Source organism: Dipteris shenzhenensis, chromosome 15 (genome assembly GCF_047967505.1).
Source record: "Dipteris shenzhenensis isolate YYH24624 ecotype China chromosome 15, Dip_SZ_1.0, whole genome shotgun sequence".
In the NCBI taxonomy this organism is placed as follows: domain Eukaryota; kingdom Viridiplantae; phylum Streptophyta; class Polypodiopsida; order Gleicheniales; family Dipteridaceae; genus Dipteris; species Dipteris shenzhenensis.
The window spans coordinates 15064158-15081709 of NC_141610.1; the positions used below are offsets into that span (position 1 = coordinate 15064158).

Genomic DNA, 17552 nt, shown 5'->3' on the forward strand with positions numbered 1-17552 from the left:
TAGGGATGTGTGTGTGTGTTTCGTGAGTTTCAAGACACAAGGATAATAAGTAACCTTAGGGATGAAGAAGCTGATTTATTGGGGCAGAACTCTTTTCTGAGAAGATGTGTAATTATTTCATAGACATGAGGTTCAACCTTGGGGAGAACAATCTTGGATTTAGAAAACTGTATGCAGTGCATTGAGTTTTGTGTTGGGTTCTAAAAGGCAAGTAGGTCTTTGAGCCAACCTTTTACAAAGGCAAATCAACTTATCTAATCATTCCTGCAGAATAATCTGGATGAGCTTTTCATGCTGATGCACTTCCTTGATGCTGGCAAGGTTGGTGAAGCGATTTGTTAGCAGCAGGAAGCAATAGTTTTATGGGTTTACAAATTCTGCAGTGGTTGCAAGTTACATAACTAACTAGATAAATGTCTCAGTTTGCCAGTTTAGAAGACTTTCAGCAAGAATTCCGAGATCTCAACCAAGAGGAGCAAGTTGGACGATTGCATAAAATGTTGGCACCCCATCTTCTTAGAAGTGAGTTAAACATTAACTCAAAGCGCATGCTTGGTCAATTAGGGTATTCTAAGTTTGCTCTATGCCCTTGGTTTCTATATTTTGGGCTTTTTAATTTGGGGGCGAATTTATTTGGAGTGAAACCTGTTTGACTCCTCTTTGAGTAGTAAAGTTATGCATGGTGTTCATGGTGGTGAAGTGATGCTTCCTTTGCCGTGAAGCTTTTTTAATCTGATGAAACTTCAGGAAATATGTCTTCTTTCAGTTATTTAGGCATCTAAGTGCCATGAAGCTTTTTTAATCTGATGAAACTTAAGGAAATATGTCTTCTTTCAGTTATTTAGGCATCTAAGTGCCATCAGGGTGTTACTGATAGGATTTTTTTGAAAAATAAACATGGTTCACCAAAGGAAGGGAAAATTGGATGACATTAGGAGTGCAAGAGGAGAGGTCAAGCCGACAGATGTGTTGTTTTCTTTTGCTAATGTTATGATAAGGGTAAGATAAATTGATGCAGTCTTTTACGGAGCTGTTTAACCACGGCGTGAAGGTTTACGTATCAGAGCCCAGGGTAGCATTCTCCATCTTCTTTTACATCTTCTAATGTCTTAGGGCATCCCGACAATTTCAGCTTAACTTCTAGCAAATTGAACTCCTATTATGATAGATTTCTCCTTATATAGCTATCCCTCCTCTCCATTTCAAGGTTCCATCCTCGTACACAAAAGAAGTCATCTCTTGAAATTGCAACCGAAGTTTTGCTGCTGGCTCCTGTTATGTAACACATGAAGTGTGTTGTGTGGAGGGAGGCTTCTGCAATCCAGAAATACCTATGTGTATTGTTTTGATCAGAAGGCTGGCCATTATTTTGTGTAAGCTGGCAAAATTTCCAATATGTAACAGCTGTTCAAAGACTGTTTGTTAAAATCTGCCTATCTGAATGCAGGAATTAAAAAGGATGTAATGAAGGAGCTACCACCGAAGAAAGAGCTGCTGTTGCGAGTGGAACTAAGCCCCTTACAGAAGGAATATTACAAGGCTATATTAACACGGAATTATCAAATCTTATCTCGACGGGGTGGTCCACAGGTGCACTTTGAGGGTATAAATTTGCAACTAAACACATTTTCTAGCTATGGGTTCGGAATTAGTGATCTTTGAACTTTATTTCATAGATCTCTCTCAACAATGTGGTAATGGAACTTCGCAAGCTTTGTGGACATCCTTATCTGCTTGAAGGAGTAGAACAGGAGACGAAGAAGGCTCACGATACATTCAGGTCTGATGGGTTCTTTTTTATGAGTCACACCCAATTAAATTCATCTAAGGTTGAAGTCAAGTTAGCTGTGGGATAAGGTGATGAAATGTTGCTAGGCTAAAGTAACATAACCATCCGCAATGCTTTGAGACAGGCAGTTATTAGAAGCGTCAGGCAAGCTTTTACTTATGGACAAGATGATGGTGAAGTTGAAAGCTGAAGGGCACCGAGTTTTGATATATTCTCAGTTTACGAACATGCTCGATATCCTAGAAGACTGGCTAACTTTTAAGGTTCCTCTTTTGAGCTGTATAAAACTTTTAAGCTGTTGGATGCAGATAAATTTGGTGACCTCTTTCTTGTAATTTTTTTTGGTGATCTCTTTTCTTTCCTTTATCCCTGACGGCTCTATTTGTGGTCATACTTCAGAGTGTTGTGTACTCGCAAAGTCTTTATGTTCTGAATTTATATTATGGATTTTGAATTTTTGGTCTCAACTAGGAATGGAGCTATGAGCGCATAGATGGCAGTATCAGTGGGGCTGAAAGGCAGATTCGAATTGATCGGTTTAATGCACCAAATTCAAAACGGTTCTGTTTCCTACTATCAACTAGAGCTGGAGGCCTGGGGATAAATTTGGCAACCGCAGACACAGTGATAATCTATGACAGGTGTTAAAAATTTGTGGGGTTTGTTATCAGTCTTTCTTGTCCCACTGGGTTGGGCTACTAGGATGTTTCATAGTGTCTTTTTCTACCCCAACAGTTGCTCAATGTGAAACAGTCGAATTGTGGCAGTGACTGGAACCCACATGCAGATCTGCAAGCAATGGCTCGTGCACATCGCCTTGGACAGACAAACAAGGTTTGCCTTTGAAGTTGAGACATTCTTCTGATAATACTTTTGCACTTGCCAGATGCCTCTATGTTATGGAAAAGTTTTTTCATAGTATTTATGATCATTCTGTGCAGGTAATGATTTACAGGCTTGTCACAAGGGGAAGCATTGAGGAGAGGATGATGCAAATGACAAAGAAGAAGATGGTGCTTGAGCACTTGGTGGTCGGCCGTTTAAAGACACAGCAAGTTTTGAATCAGGTGCTTGAAGATTCTTCACAGAGAGAACAACACATGGATGTTGCTCCTGATCATCTTTAGAAGAACATGCATTTTACAAACCTGATCATCTCTTTCACATCTAAAAGAGTATATTTGGTTGTTTCAACAGGAAGAACTAGATGACATTTTGAGGTATGGAGCAAAGGAGCTTTTTGCAGATGAGAACGATGAAACCAAAAAGTCGCAGCAGATTCATTATGACGATGCAGCCATAGACAGGTGCTCCAATTTTAGATGTAGAAATACGATTTGTATTACAAATCTGGACTCCTGTATTTGGCGATACCTCACATTCATATGAGCTGCTCGATTCTAGTTCATGCTTTTACTTGTGAAAGATGTTAGCATGCGTTGTTTACCTATCATCCTCTGCCATCCAGGCTTCTTGACAGGTCTCAAGTTCAAAATGAGGAAACGACCCCTGATGAGGAAGACAACGATCCATTGAAGGCTTTCAAGGTACTTGTTTGCCTGTCTAGCAATAACTTGCATTGATGTGTTTATGTGTCCAAGATCGACAAATGACAAGTTAATTTCAGGGAAATGGTTGTTTCCTGGATGAGAAAGTATCATGTAGAACAATAGATTAAGCATTTCCAAGTGGCTAGTAATCGTAAGTGGCTGAAGCAGGGTAACTTTCCTCCTGAGCTTGCTGCTCCTCCCCGTCACCCCCTCCCTCCTGGTGCCCCTCCCCCCCTCCCTGCTGCCCTCTCCCTCTCCTCCCTGCCCTGCCTCCCTCTCCCTGCTCCCCATTGCCTCCTGCCTGCTCCCCACTGCCTCCTTTCTGCTCCCTGCCGCACCTCTTTGCCCCCCTGCCTGCCCTTCTGGCCCTCTCATCCTGTTCTTTAGCCCCTCCCCTCTCAGCCTAACCCCTCTCGGCCCCTTCTTCAACGTCTCCCGTCTCAGTCCAGCCCCGTTCAGCCTCTCCTTCGGCCGCTTCCCTGTCAGCCCCTTTGCTTTCAGCCTTGATTGACAGATGGATTTGCATTCAGCCAATTCTTGACCACTTTATCAGTCGCAAGAACCTGCATATTTTCAAAAGATGAGTTGCAACAGTTGAAAAGGATGTAGAGTTTGAAAGCTCCACTACCCTCTTCGCCTGCATCAATGGGTCCCACCCTTCCAGAATCATAGGTCAAGGATTGGATGCTTGTGGACCTCACTCCTGCATTTCCTTTGTTCGAGTATTGGGAGGAGGCTTCTTCTGGTGGCTTTTGATTCTCCTGAGGCGGCGAGCACCAAGGCTAACCCCTTGGCGCTTGGCTCCAAGACCCTTCACATTGGGTTTCGCTCTTGAAGAGGAGGACAGACGGATCACTTCTCTCTTCATCAGATTTCTTAGCCTTCCATAGGTTTATCATCGCCTTCTTACCACAATTTGAGCTACTTTTGGTTTGGTCACAGAGACACCCCCTGGTTTGCCTTCTTCTGTTGAGCGGAGGCGATCAGGTCTGGGGTTTGTGGAGTTAGGGTCATCGTGTTTTACCCTAACATGGCAAATGATCATATTATGCTTCAACGTTCAAATTGCTCTCTTTTTTGGTAGAGTCAAGATTGTGGCCAGACAGGACCAATATATGATTTGTAGGACCGTTTCGGCATTTTGCTAGAGATTTCCCAAGGGGTCTCTGATGTGACGCCTTCTCGTAGGACTTCTTTGGCACCTCTTTCACGTTGAGCACCAACTGCACGTCCCACTCGTCCAGCACCAGCAATGCGCCCAACACTTGCTGTCCCCAAGGGTAGGTTGCGGTTAGAGCTGTAGCTTCTCGACCATCTTGAGATCAAGAGAGCCTTTCTCCTGCCTTAGACTTGACTTGGGTTGGGGCGAACGATATTCCAGTTTTAGTTGTGGCTAGTGATGCGCTTGAATCTACTTAGGTCATGACCAAAGATGCCTTAGGCTTGGCCTTGGATGAGAATATTGATGATATGCCTTCAGGTTCTATTCTAGATCCTCATCTTTCGTTTGTCCCTTTCACCACTCTCCCTTAATGGATTGAGGGAAGGAGGACTTGGTTGACCACCAGCACTCTGTCTGTAAGAGAGTTGGGCTGAGCTCCAGTACAAGAGCTTTCGCCGCACACTCTCCAACACTCCGGCGATCTGTTGCTTTGCTGAAGTGTCGATCCCAACCTGGCAGCCAAGGTATCTCGCAGTCTACCCATGTGGGATCCATCGGGCCCCAATCCCGAACCTCTTGGACCTCCTCTGTACTTGTGAAGAAACCAATCAATTTGTTCCAGTTGATTCGAGCCCTGGAAGCCTCACAGTAGATGGCTAGACCTCCCCTAACCACCTCTAAGCTCGCTATGGTGCTCTCAACATACAAGACTGTGTCATTGGCGAACTTCGAGTCTAGCAGTTGCTCCTCTAGTATGATGGAAAGCCGCATCCCCGTAAGCCCAGTTGTCCGGGAGCGAAGAAAGTAGCCCAAAGCCTCTGCTATAAAGAGGAAGAGAAAGGGGAGGAGGGGACAGCCCTGGCGAACCGAGTGTGAAAGAGAGTGTCTCCCCCATGTGTCCTCCAATGATCACCTGATTGTGGAGCTCCCCGCGTAAAGAGCTGACACCCCTTTAATCCATCTGTCAGCCTCCGCATCGTGCCTTGCCTTCCAGAAAGGACCACTCCACCTTGTCATAAGCATTCTCGAAATCCAAGAGAAGAATCACAAGAGGCTGTGACTTCTCCCTAGCCCAATCCACCTCCTTCCAAAAAGTGAAAATGTTGTCCAAGATACTCTCTACTGAACAAAACTTGTGTATGTGTCATGAATGATGTCTGGAAGTTGGGGCCGCAACCGCAAGCTCAAGACCTTGGCCAGGATCTTGTATGCGATATCCAAGAGCGTGATCGGTCTCCATTGCCAAATGTCTGATTTATCTCCCCCTTTCGGGATCAGGCATATCCAGCCTCCACTCAAAAGTCTAGGAGTGAACTAGAGTCAAAGACCTCCTAACAGGTAAGACGAAAGGGCTTGCTAATGAGCTCCAGAAGCTCAGGAAGAAAGTCGGAGTCATGCCATCCTCCCTTTGGCACTTTTGAGGAGGGAGGGCCTTGAGGGCCTTCCAGAGCTCCTGTCCGTGAACGGAGCCTCCAAGGACGTGCTCAAAACCGGTGTGACCACTTAAGGAATTTGGTCCCAGACTACCTCGCGTGCTATAAGTGCCTTAGGGGACTCCACCACTACCTGAAACAACTGTCGATGGAAAGCTGTGGTCAACTCAAGGATCTCCTGAGGGTCTGAATGCATTTGTCCTTGGGCATCCCACAACCTCTGCAGCTATGTCCCTCCTCAGCGTAGCTTGGTAGTCTGAAAAAACTGCATGGTCATCCTACCCCCTTGTTGGACCCATCTGGCACGGGACGAGTGATACAAAAACTCAGCTTTGCAGACCTCCGCAGCCTACAAAAGGAGTCTTGCAGCCTCTTGTTGGTCCCAAAGCCACTGAGAGTCTGGGCCGTGCTCCCTAAGTCTCTCTATGGAGGCTAGATCCCGCCTCAGTGGTCTCTTGCGCTCCTAAAGTGCATGTCTCTGTTGCAAGGCTTGTGGCCGAAGCTCCTCATTGCTCCTCTGGATCACATCTGCAACCCAAGCTGCCCATTTCTCAACTGGCCCATCCTCAAGCAGATGCCATATCAAGCCTACTGCCCTTTGTACCTCCTCATGTAGGAGGCTCTTCGGGATGCGAATCCGCTTCTGGAAAGACCGGTGTAGGGCTGCTCAAGGAAGAGTACCGCTGGGGAGTGGTTTGACATGGGGTACCTACTAAGATGTCGGTAGAGTTGCTCCTATGTAATGCCCAGTCTCCTACGTAAAATCTGTCTAGTCGCCTAGAAGCCCATCCTGTCTCCATTGGCCAAAGGAAAACTGCAAGCTGCCTGGGACCCTCGTGAACTCCGCCTCTCTTTAAGGATCCCTACCTCTAATCGCAAAGATGAACTGCTCCCATGTGCTCCTCTCCGCTGCGGGCATCTCGGAGAAGGAAGCGTCATCGTGCTTGTCCTCCCCGTGCTCTAGATTGTTGAAGTCGCTGCCTAACAATCCAAGAGTACACATCTGAGAGGCACTCAAAAAGTCACCTCTAGAAAGCTAGGCGGTGCGGACGACAAGCGGGTGTATATACGTTCAAGATCCCAATCCTGGACTCACTTGCTCGGACTCCCATCCAAACTGCTCGCCCTGCAATGAGCTCTCCGTGGTCGAAAACTTCTGGGGCAACTGCCTGCGAGACCGAGATGAAAACTCCTCTGCTCCTGCCTATTGTTGGGGACTAAACCTTTGGGTCTTTGCCTAGTAGGAGGTAGTGATGGCATCCGATGTCCGCCGCCAAGAACATATGCTCCTAAATCAAAGGAAGTCCATTGCCCAACCAACCACTGCCCTCTGAAACACCTGGTGAAATATCAAGTACTGTGGTTGACTATGAGCATGGTCATGGAGCGTGTGCATGTTCCAACTCACGATGGTCCAACTCATGGGGAGGGGGAAGCAGAAAACAAGGCTCGCCTGTGAGTCGGAGCTTGTTCTAAGAATACTGCCTTCTGTGACTTTGATGGGGGTTTGGAAGGCGAGTAGTCCATATCTGTCCTTCGGCATACCAAAGTGGCTACCGCCTCCACACCTACCTTTCGTGCCCACTGCAACATAAAGGAAATGTCCACCCCAAACAACTCAGCACACTTTTGGAGTGGCCAGTAGTGCGACTGATCTAGCTTAACCTTGGGTGGCAATCTGATCACTCCTACTGCTAGGCCACAGATCGGCTTCTCTTGCACGAAGCCCAACTAGAAATTAACTTTGGCACCATGGGCTAGCCATAGATCCAAACCCTACGGACCCAATCTTTCATCATGCGTGATAACTTATCACCAAGCATGGCATCAATCATAGCTAGAGTCCACTTCTCTACCCCTGTGGAAGCGAACTTGAACCTCCCAGTTGGATGTGTGTGGGAGCCCACCCACTGCATGGATCGAACCCCCTTTCCGAGGCTACAAAACCAGAAGTGTCACCTCCAACGGCATAGGATAGGAGTCCAGAATCTCAAGGTAGTTCCAAGGCCCCGACCTCCAAGACTCCCTCGGAAGAGGTCACTCAGGTTGAAGCAATGGCTTCAAGGATTGGGGGGACGAGCCACTTTTCTCAGAGGTCTTGCTGGAAGCTGAGGGGTGACAGGAGGGGGAGTAGTGCGATGAGGTGGAGCCGTAGTCTGGGAACCGTTGGCCTCGGCTTCTGAGAGGACAAAGAAGCCTCTCTCTGCGAGGTCTCACCCTTGCTAGTGGGTTGCGAGTCGAGCACTGATTGAGAAGGAACTCGGGATGTTGCGGGGGTGGGGAGGGGGACTGTCGAGTCAGAGGGAAGGGAGGGGGTGGGGTGATGACAGCTGGGTGAGAGGGCGGGGGGGTTGGGACAGATGGAGAGGCGGCTGGTGATGGCGGAAAGGGAGGAGGGCCCGGGGGGGGGAGGGCAGCCTCCCCTGATGCGGTGGAAGAGGCCAAGGATGCGGTCAAAGCCGGTCTCAGAGATTTGGCCTATGGGTCTGGAGTCTTCTCCTCTACCACCGTAGCAAGTCTATCAGCCTGTCGAGTGCGGCATCGCGTGTCTCTTGGGCCCTACTGCTACTGAGTGGATGTTTGAGTGCCTTGAGTCTCTTCCCCAACGGGATCCTCCTAGGGGTCGGACGACTCCTCCATGGTCTGATCTCTGTGAGATTGAGAGGCTGCCTCGCCCTCAGCTTTCACCTTCGTCTTAAGACGGGCTCTCCTTTGTCGGTTCTTCGGAGTCTTTTTGGAAGGTTTCTTCTCATGCTCCACTTTTGTCCACTTCCCACTAGAGGGCTCCATCCAGGGGGTCTGAGACTGCTGCTATTGCTTGCGCAGGTGACTCTGCCTGTCCACCTGTGGCTCTGGCTGACGATCCTGTGAGACTGATGGGAACATCTCGTGCCTCAAGAACAATCCTTGGCTTGGTATCCATGCTCTCTGCAGCGGGGGCACTGGTGTGGTAAACGTGAGATCTCAATCCTCTAACTTAGCTCAACCCCCTCGAGAGTCTCGAGAAGGATCCACTCTGGGATGGACTTTGGGGCCTCTATCATCAGTCGGAGTCTTGGGACCCCCCTCGTCTGCCACCACTAATGCGGCTGACTCTAGGGGGACTCCAACACCATGCGAAAAGCTCTGCCAATGGAAGGGAGATTGGGCTTGTACTCTCTGGGATGTTCTGGAAAACGAAGCGTCAACCGGAAAGCAAGGCACATGGTGGGGCGACTCCATGTCCTCTACTGTAAAGCCATGGTACCAAGGGAAAGGAAAAACCAGGTGTGGGCCAAGATAGATGGGGCTCTATTGAACTAGTGCTTGTGTGGTGTTGGGGGAGCGCAGCTGGAGAAGGAAGACTCCTTGTCCATGGATGGTGACCTCTTGGATGTGGTCCCCCTTTAATGCTAAACTCACCTATAACCAGTCGCGGATCTGGCTCGTGGAAGGGGTGAGCCCTACTATTTGGCCCACTACTGCTCTGCCCATGAGGGATTGAATTGCTTCCTTGACTACTTGTTTGTCCTGCAGAGAGAGAAGAACCTTGTTGGCTGGGGGATTCCAAGGTGCTGCCATTTGAGCCCTTCTAGCCGACAGAAGTCGCCACCAGGTTCTCTTTCTTCCAAGTGTCAACAATTAACTTAAAGCTCCAAACAAGAAAGGAAGGAAAAGGCCTCGCTCGAGCTGCAGATGGTTTGACGCTCAAGTTGAGAATTGAGCTGAATTGGAGCCACATGCAAGCAGCCTAAAGCTCCATGACACCTCTAGGCTTCTCAAGAAGCGTAGTTTGCTCAGGTCTTGCTCCGAGGGGTCTCAGAAGGAGCCCACAAGACTCAGCCCATTCCCACCACAGGCGGCTAGTGCGCCTAACTGCAGCTCCTCCAAGTAGAAGCAAAAAGGGTGGGAAAGGAAAGAAGAAAAACTCCCACAAGGGGGGTTGGAGACGGGCCTTGCGGGAAGAAGGAAAAGGAGATGGAGTAGAAGCTGAAAGGAGGGCGGGAAAGAAAGCGCGCAGGAGGAAGGAGGAGGAAGAGGCGGGGGTGGCAGCAGCTTTGGGGGAGAAGATCAGGTGGGGGTGAAGAATGTGCAAGGGAGGCGGAGTTGGAGCGATGGAGGCAGAGGAGAAACGGGGGTGGAGGAGAAAGGCGCGGGGGCACAACAGGGGGCGGAATGGCTCGGCGGGGGGGCAGAATGAGGTGCAACGGGGGGACGGAATGATGCGGCCGGGTGGGGTAGAACGAAGCATGCCGGGGGGGCAAAATGACACGGCGGGGGGGGGAGTGCTTAAAGGGGAGGACAGAGCAAGGAGGGAGGGAGTGGTACAATGTTCTGATCTTGATGTGTCTTAGCCGTTGGTATCATTGGCCTTTTTGGTCTTTCGTAGACATTAATATACGTCTCTCTCTCTCTCTCTCTCTCTCTCTCTTCTCTCCCCCCTGCCCTCTCCCCCATCCCCCTCCATACCTCCCGTACAGTTCCCGCCGTACCTCTCATACAATCCCGTACAGTCTGTCGTTAGCCGCTCCGTACAGTCGCGGCCGCACATCCGTTGTACTCCCTCTCCTCGTACCCCGTAGTACAATTCTTTCCTTCACCCCAGGCTGAACTGAGCCCTTGGCTTAGCTTCAACAAAAGGGCACGTCAAAGTTTGCACAGGCCATTATGGAACTCACAAAGACGAAGACTTTCGCCTCTACACTGATTAGAAAGCCCACTACTCTGACTTTGCAGCCTCCATATCGACACCCAGTACCTTTTGGGGTCGGGATGTTGTTGTAGGTGGAGCATACTAGGAATGGAAAACTCGTTGAAGAAGATCCCTTGAAATAATCTTATGGACTCCCCACCTTCTATGCAGGGGATCTAGACATGAAAATGGACAGAGGATGGGACATCACAGGTGCAGAGTACTTATTTCAGGTTCTGGAACTGTGATAACAAAAAGGAGAAGCTGGTTAGAAGCAGTCATTCCGTTGAATCCAATTTATGATTAGCAGTTGTAATGCGCATTTCATACCTGAAAATCATGTAGTCAGATCATTTGTGTAGTAATTTTCATCATTTCAGACATTTGACAACGTGGGCCATGTTTGTGCATAACTCAGGCAGTAAATTACCTTCTGCTTGCCTTATTGACAAGAAATCCTGCACAGAGACATGTGTTGGCTACCTGCATGTCTTAAATGTTATGCACCATAGCAAAGGTGACTTAACACATTTACTATCGGCATGCAAATTTCAGAAGTTTTGAACTTTGCTTGGGGTCTCAGCCAGGTTCAGAAAGACTCAATTGAGCACGCTGTGCAACTATTATTGTAAGAATGGAATCCCTATATAATTTTCTTTTGGTTATGAAATGTCGTTGTTTCTGGCCATTGTAGTGGTATAGAAAAAGATGTCATAGATTCTGGCATAGGCAATCTATTTCAGCTAATGATATGTGTAAGCTAGCAGTAAGCCTTGCCACTTCAAAAAACAAACTACTATAGGACCTTGAGAAGATTTAAAGCTTAACCCTTTCAAGGGAAGATTGGGAGGGCCTAAGTTTAGGTCTTTGGAGTGTTGATTTAAGCATTAATGGCGCGTAGATGGAAGATGAGTGCTTTTCTTCAAATCAAACGAGAGAGAGAGAGAGAGAGAGAGAGAGAGAGAGAGAGAGAGAGAGAGAGAGAGAGATCACTTGCTGTAATTGAGCTACAGCAAGCCATTAAGGCTCAAATTTCATTATTTTGTGCATGGAAACCTGGAAGAAGCTTATGTAGGGAATCTGGAAGAAACAAGCGGGCCTTTGAAATCACTATTTCAGAGGACACACTTAAGCATGTTTTTTATCATGCTCGGGCCTTGGAATGGTGCTTTCTTCGACATTTGTTTTCAAATATTTTTGTTATATCTTTGCCTTGTCCCTTGTTCTCTTTATCGTTTTTGGAGTCTAGTTTTATGCCATGGCCTTGGTCCTCCAAATAATTGAAACACTCCCATTGATCAAGTTAATGATTTAGACTTCCTCACTAGCCTACCAGCCTGCCCAGTTTTGTATATTCATGATAATCAATGGGCCCCCTGACAGCCTTGTCCAAAGTCTTAGGCAGCAGAGTATCGCAGAATCTTCTCACATGAAGATGCCGTGTAGGTTTAGGCTTGTAAAAATTTCAGCTTCGAGACAGTTACAGCAATCACTTGCTGTAATTGAGCTGGACAGCAAGCCGTTAAGGCTCAAATTTCATTATTTTGTGCATGGAAACCTGGAAGAAGCTTATGTAGGGAATCTGGAAGCAACAAGCGGGCCTTTGAAATCACTATTTCAGACGACACACTTAAGCATGATTTTGATCATGCTCGGGCCTTGGAATGGTGCTTTCTTCGACATTTGCTTTCAGATATTTTTGTTATATCTTTGCCTTGTCCCTTGTTCTCTGTATCGTTTTTGGAGTCTAGTTTTATGCCATGGGCTTGGTCCTTGGACCTCCAAATAATTGAAACAATTCCCATTGATCAAGTTAGTGATTTGTATTATAATTAAATCCTTCACAAGAAATTACTGTTAAAATTGACTACTCTTGTGAGATCTTCCTACGTCTTGAAACGTATATCAAATGCACAATCTTTGTGCTATCTACCACATGTCACAAATGCAAGGGGAAAATATAGGTGATGACACTATCTAACATCTGTTTACTATTTTAGAGGTAACACGTAAGGCCTCCACATGCTAACTTCCGTAATATGAAGACTGTTCACATGAAAATTATGATAATATTTTCCTTAGTGTCCATTCAAAATATTACTTTGAAAGATTTCTCTTACGTGTCCATCCAAAATATTTTAATGCTAACTTCTGCAATATATGACGACTGTTTGCATTAGAATTATATAAGATTTCCCTTACGTGTCCATCCAAAATATATTTAAGACCTAAAATGTTTATACTTATTCAGTAAACATTCTCTCTGTTGTTTTGTGTAAATTTAGCAAAGTTTATTAGTGGAATCTGCTTTATTTCTCTTAAAATAAAGAATTGCATGTTTGAGGATCAAATTAATGTCTTATTTTTTTATGAGTTTCAGGGTGGGTTCTCAACAGAACCTTGGAAATTAATTCTGGTAAAGGCTTTAGATACACAATTTTTGTGTAGTGTAAGGATTGTGTGGTGTTTTTACGTCAGTCTGCAGATTGCAGAAGTTTGGGTGTTGACTTTTTCTACAGTGAGATAGACATATAGAAACGTCCACATGCCCATATATGTGTAATGCAATCATGGTGCACTGAAGCCATGCTTTCTTTTTATTTTTCCAGGTAGCAAATTTTGAATATGTAGATGAAGAGGAGGCAGCTAAGGAGATGGAAGGCGTTCAAGAAGTGTCAGACCCTGAAAGCAAAGCCAAGTATTGGGATGACCTATTGAAGCAAAGGTTTGAGGAGCAGAAGCAACGTGATTCAGTTGCAGAGCTTGGTAAAGGGAAACGAGCTCGAAAGCAGGTCCACACACACTATTCTCTTGGACTTCCTCATATGACACTCTTTTTACTTCCTCCCTCCCACCTTTTCACTTGTGTGCATGTGTATGTTGTGTGTTGAGAGAGAGAGAAAGAGAGAGAGAATGGAAATAATAGGGAGAATTAGGAAACAATTAGCAGAATTAGGAAAAAATATAGTAAGAATTAGGGAAAAATAGGGGAGAATAGAAAAAATGAGGAGAAAACTATGAAAATCATAACTCCAAAACAATACTCAAAATATTCAAAAAGCATATCTTGGCGTCATGGTGGCTCTCTTGTGAGATGTGAGGATATCTCGGAGCTGCGTCTATGGTGTCGTCTCGCGTAGTGGTAGAGGAGGGTGTGGTTTTTGAGATTTCAGTATCTGGTGAGCCATGTCATGAGTGACCCCTCGACTCTAGTGGTCACCTCGGAGTAAGGCTGTGACAGGCCGGACCTTGATGGTGCGTGGTTTAGCCACTCTTTATTCTCCCGCTCCATGTCGTCTCCTTCCACCAGCCCACCCTGCCCTCGTATCATCAATCTCCTCCTCCTCCTCCACCCCGTTGTGTCGTGGGGCTGACTCAAACTCAAAGGCATAAAATTTGTGACATGTTGTTGGGCTGCATCTATCTCTGGCTCGGGTAGGACTGTTGGTGCAGGCTGTCTGATGTGTTTGAAAAGGGTCTCTCTATGTTGTCACATCTCCATCAGATAAAAACTGACACAGAATCGGTCTTGGAGTAGATCAAGCAAGAGAGTGGTCCAAAGCCGAGTCCCTTGTGGTAGAAGCAGTTGTACCACCCTCGAATCTCATAGTATGCCGGACACATTAATAGAGAATGCTCCTTCGTCTTGACCTCCCCTAGTATGCAAAGTTTGCATATCCGTTGCTCCCTCGGTATGCTAGCAGCTCTGCTTGCTTCTATCTCCAACTGATGGGATGAGACTCTCATCTATCAGATGGCAATCCTCAACGAATGTGAGACGCGTGTGTCCTCTAGGTATGATGGTCTGATGACCACTCATATCCTAACGAAGTGGTTGCGATAGAATCGGATCTTGGTGGGGAACTCTTGGTCCCCTCCCCAAGACCGTGTCGTGTAGAGCTGTAATAGATCCAACTGTATGATACGGTTGATCATATCTCGTGGGATCAAGGAGGACGGGGATCCATGCTATACTAAAAGGGCGGGAGTTGACTCATTTGGATCCTCTTTTTATCAAACTATGTGGAGACACATGTATACCAAGATGTGCTAACCCCACTATCAGCAAGGTGTCACGATGACTCTAGAGACAGTCTCGGCAATCTTGAGCTAGGTAGAGCCCAAACCCTATGGATATATGTCATTATCCGAAAGAAAGCATCAGTCTGGAGAGGTGTCACGGCGAACTCTGCTTGTTTAATCTGATGAGGGACCAAGGGCTTACTTCTAATAATCCAGGAACCCATAATTACCTGCAGTCTCTCAAACCTCTTCTAGTATGCCGTTGAGAGGTCAGCCCCCTAGAAGGGTGTTGCATACATGGCTGTTGGTCTTCAGAAGGCCTCATGGGCCTATGAGACAAAGTACACGCCAATTAGAGTAGCTACTACATCTTGAGTATCAAAGAGTCGAGGAGTGCATGTGGTATCTCAGCTTGAGATTATTTGAGTACACACTTATGTTCAAGTCTTATAATAAAGTGACTGAGAGTCTTTGGGTTTAGAGTCCGTTATTATATTTTCAAACCTCAAAGTTAATGTTGTCCCCGTAGAGAAAGGCTTTTTTATATCCAATTGATGTACTTTCCACCCAAAATGAGAAGCTAATGAATCAACACATCTGATGGTGGTCATCTTGGAAGTGAGGACTAAGGTTTCATCATACTCTATCCCCTTTTGCCGAGAATATGCCTTGGTAACCAACCTTGCTTTGTACCTATCAATGGGACTATCAGCTTTTCTCTTGATCTTGTACACCTAATTTGTCCCAATAACTGTCTTCCGTATGGGCAAATCCACCAGGTCCCATGTATTGTTCTTCATAATGGAATCCGATTCTAACTGCATGGCCCTCATCCAATGCTCATTGTCTTGAACACCCTCAAAACTGCTTGGTTCATCTGTATTATCAAATTTGAATCAGTAAAGTTTGCTCCACCTGTCCCTCTTGAACCAGCTCTCATCCTACTAGAAAGAGGGGCTGAAAATCTACTGTCCTACCAAGTGCATCTAGGGACTGTTCTAGGTTTCTGTGAAGCAGCCCTCTCTGATAACATCCTGCTCACAGACGTGTGTGATAGGCTGATCTTAGACAAGATCTGGATGATCCAAAAGCTTCTGTGCGTCAGCATATGCAGGCTGGATATTCTGATCTTCTACTATTGGCTTCTCTAAAGTGTCAGTGGAAGTAACCGTTCAAACATAGTGACATCCTGAGTACCTGTTTTAGTTGTCTATCAAAACTCAGTCATGAACTGATTTGAGTTTTCCTAAAAAAGCACATCTTGATTGACATGTCTGAGAATTGTGGAGACCATAATCCTTGCTTTCATTGCTATAGCCAACAAAAATTTACGTAAATAGCCTTATCATCCAGCTTGCTTTTCAATTGACTAGGCGTATGTGCATAGGCTATGCAGCCAGGCACCGTGAGGTATTCTATTTTGCGTTTTCTGTTATACCAAGCCTCAAAGGGTGTCTTTGTTTTCAAGGCCTTGGTGGGGCATCTATCAATATGTGTGCTGCACACATTATTGCCTCCTTCCAAAAATTGCGTGGCAATCTCTTTCCTTTGATCATGCATCTGGCCATTTCCATCAGAGACCTATTCTTCCTCTCAGTAACAGCTTTATGCATCCCTTTTTGTTTCAAGAATTCTTTGAAGGCATTTGCCATATATTTCTCCTCTTTGTCAGCTCTAAAGTTTGCACTTTGCACCCAGAGTCATTCTCAGCCATTGCAATTGTTGGAAATCTTGTAGTATTTAAGGTAGTGGCTGATGGATTAACTAGTTAGGAGTGTTAGGGGCGCTTTTCTAAGGTTCCGCCCCCCCCTAACACACAAATAGTGGTTGAGTCAGTTTAGTTCACCCTAGGGCTTTTGTCACGTTGACAGCCCCTTTGTCCTTCGTTTTTGCATTTTCAATTCATGTATATGCTGCCCGTGATTCGACGAAAAGAAGACAGAGATTAGTATTTAATGTGTCATTATATTAGTATTTAATGTGTCATTTTCACAGTGTGTAATACCCGTTTTTAGGGTATCAGGCATGTCGCGGGAACTTTTGTGCAGATTTCGGGGTTTGTGGCAGGTGCAGCATTTGGAAGCATTTCCAGCAGAATTTCTACTGTTTTTGAGAGATGTTCTATTATTTGAGCCGTACATGTCAGCTGTGGTTCATTTTGGAGCAAGTAGTACTCTTGTTGAGGCCCTGATAGTTGTGGAACAGCTGCTGAACATTGACTAAGTCATACTTGGTAATCAGCTTGTGTCTACAAAGCTAGAGACTTATTTGTCTTTTCATATTTCTCTGAATTTGTCCACAAGGGGTAGTACAGTTCCACTTACTTGTCGGGAACTTGTGGGGCTGTTATTGTAGGAAGAACCGAAAAGGGAAAATATGCATGATGGTGATCAAGCCATGTTGGCTAAAGACAGAAATAAGTCTCATTTTGGTGGCTCTCAGTCCAGGATTGATTCAGCTTAGCCATCAAAGAAAAAACTCAGAAAATGCCCGTTAGCCCAAGAATAAGGGTAAATGCATTATTGCAAGAAGGCTGGACACCACATTGATGAATTCAGAAAAAGATTGGAGAAAGAAAGGAAAAAGAAGGAAGTTGGAATGATAGTCTCAAATTCAAATGCATCAAATGTAGACAAGGATAGTGGAGAGTGGTCTTTTTTGGTTTGTAGTTATTATGCGAGGTGTGATGCCAACGATGAGGTTGCATCAATCGGTGTGAGCTTGAGATGCAGTATGGTACTTTGATGGTGGTGCTTCCAGACACATAACTTCCAAGAGGAACTTATTTGCAGATTTGCAGCCTGCTCTCGTTGGCAAAAGAGTGTCTTGTGCCAACAATTCTTCATATCCCATGAAAGGACTTGTGAGGATTTTGCTGTCATCAGTTGATGGGACTGATTTATGCCTTCCAGATGTCCTAGGA

The 17552-nt window shown here is 46.0% G+C and overlaps 1 protein-coding gene across 1 annotated transcript in view; it reads left to right on the forward strand.

Moving 5' to 3' along the window:
- Positions 1-17552, forward strand: part of LOC147893422 (CHD3-type chromatin-remodeling factor PICKLE-like) — a 69790-nt gene that overhangs the window by 24712 nt on the left and 27526 nt on the right. Inside the window, exons 12-22 of the mRNA XM_087386493.1 lie at positions 271-321; positions 423-522; positions 1448-1590; positions 1677-1780; positions 1914-2052; positions 2261-2430; positions 2557-2623; positions 2731-2856; positions 2987-3096; positions 3258-3336; positions 13216-13398. Of these exons, the coding sequence (XP_087242619.1) occupies positions 271-321; positions 423-522; positions 1448-1590; positions 1677-1780; positions 1914-2052; positions 2261-2430; positions 2557-2623; positions 2731-2856; positions 2987-3096; positions 3258-3336; positions 13216-13398 (1272 nt within the window). The remainder of the gene's footprint in view (positions 1-270; positions 322-422; positions 523-1447; positions 1591-1676; positions 1781-1913; positions 2053-2260; positions 2431-2556; positions 2624-2730; positions 2857-2986; positions 3097-3257; positions 3337-13215; positions 13399-17552) is intronic.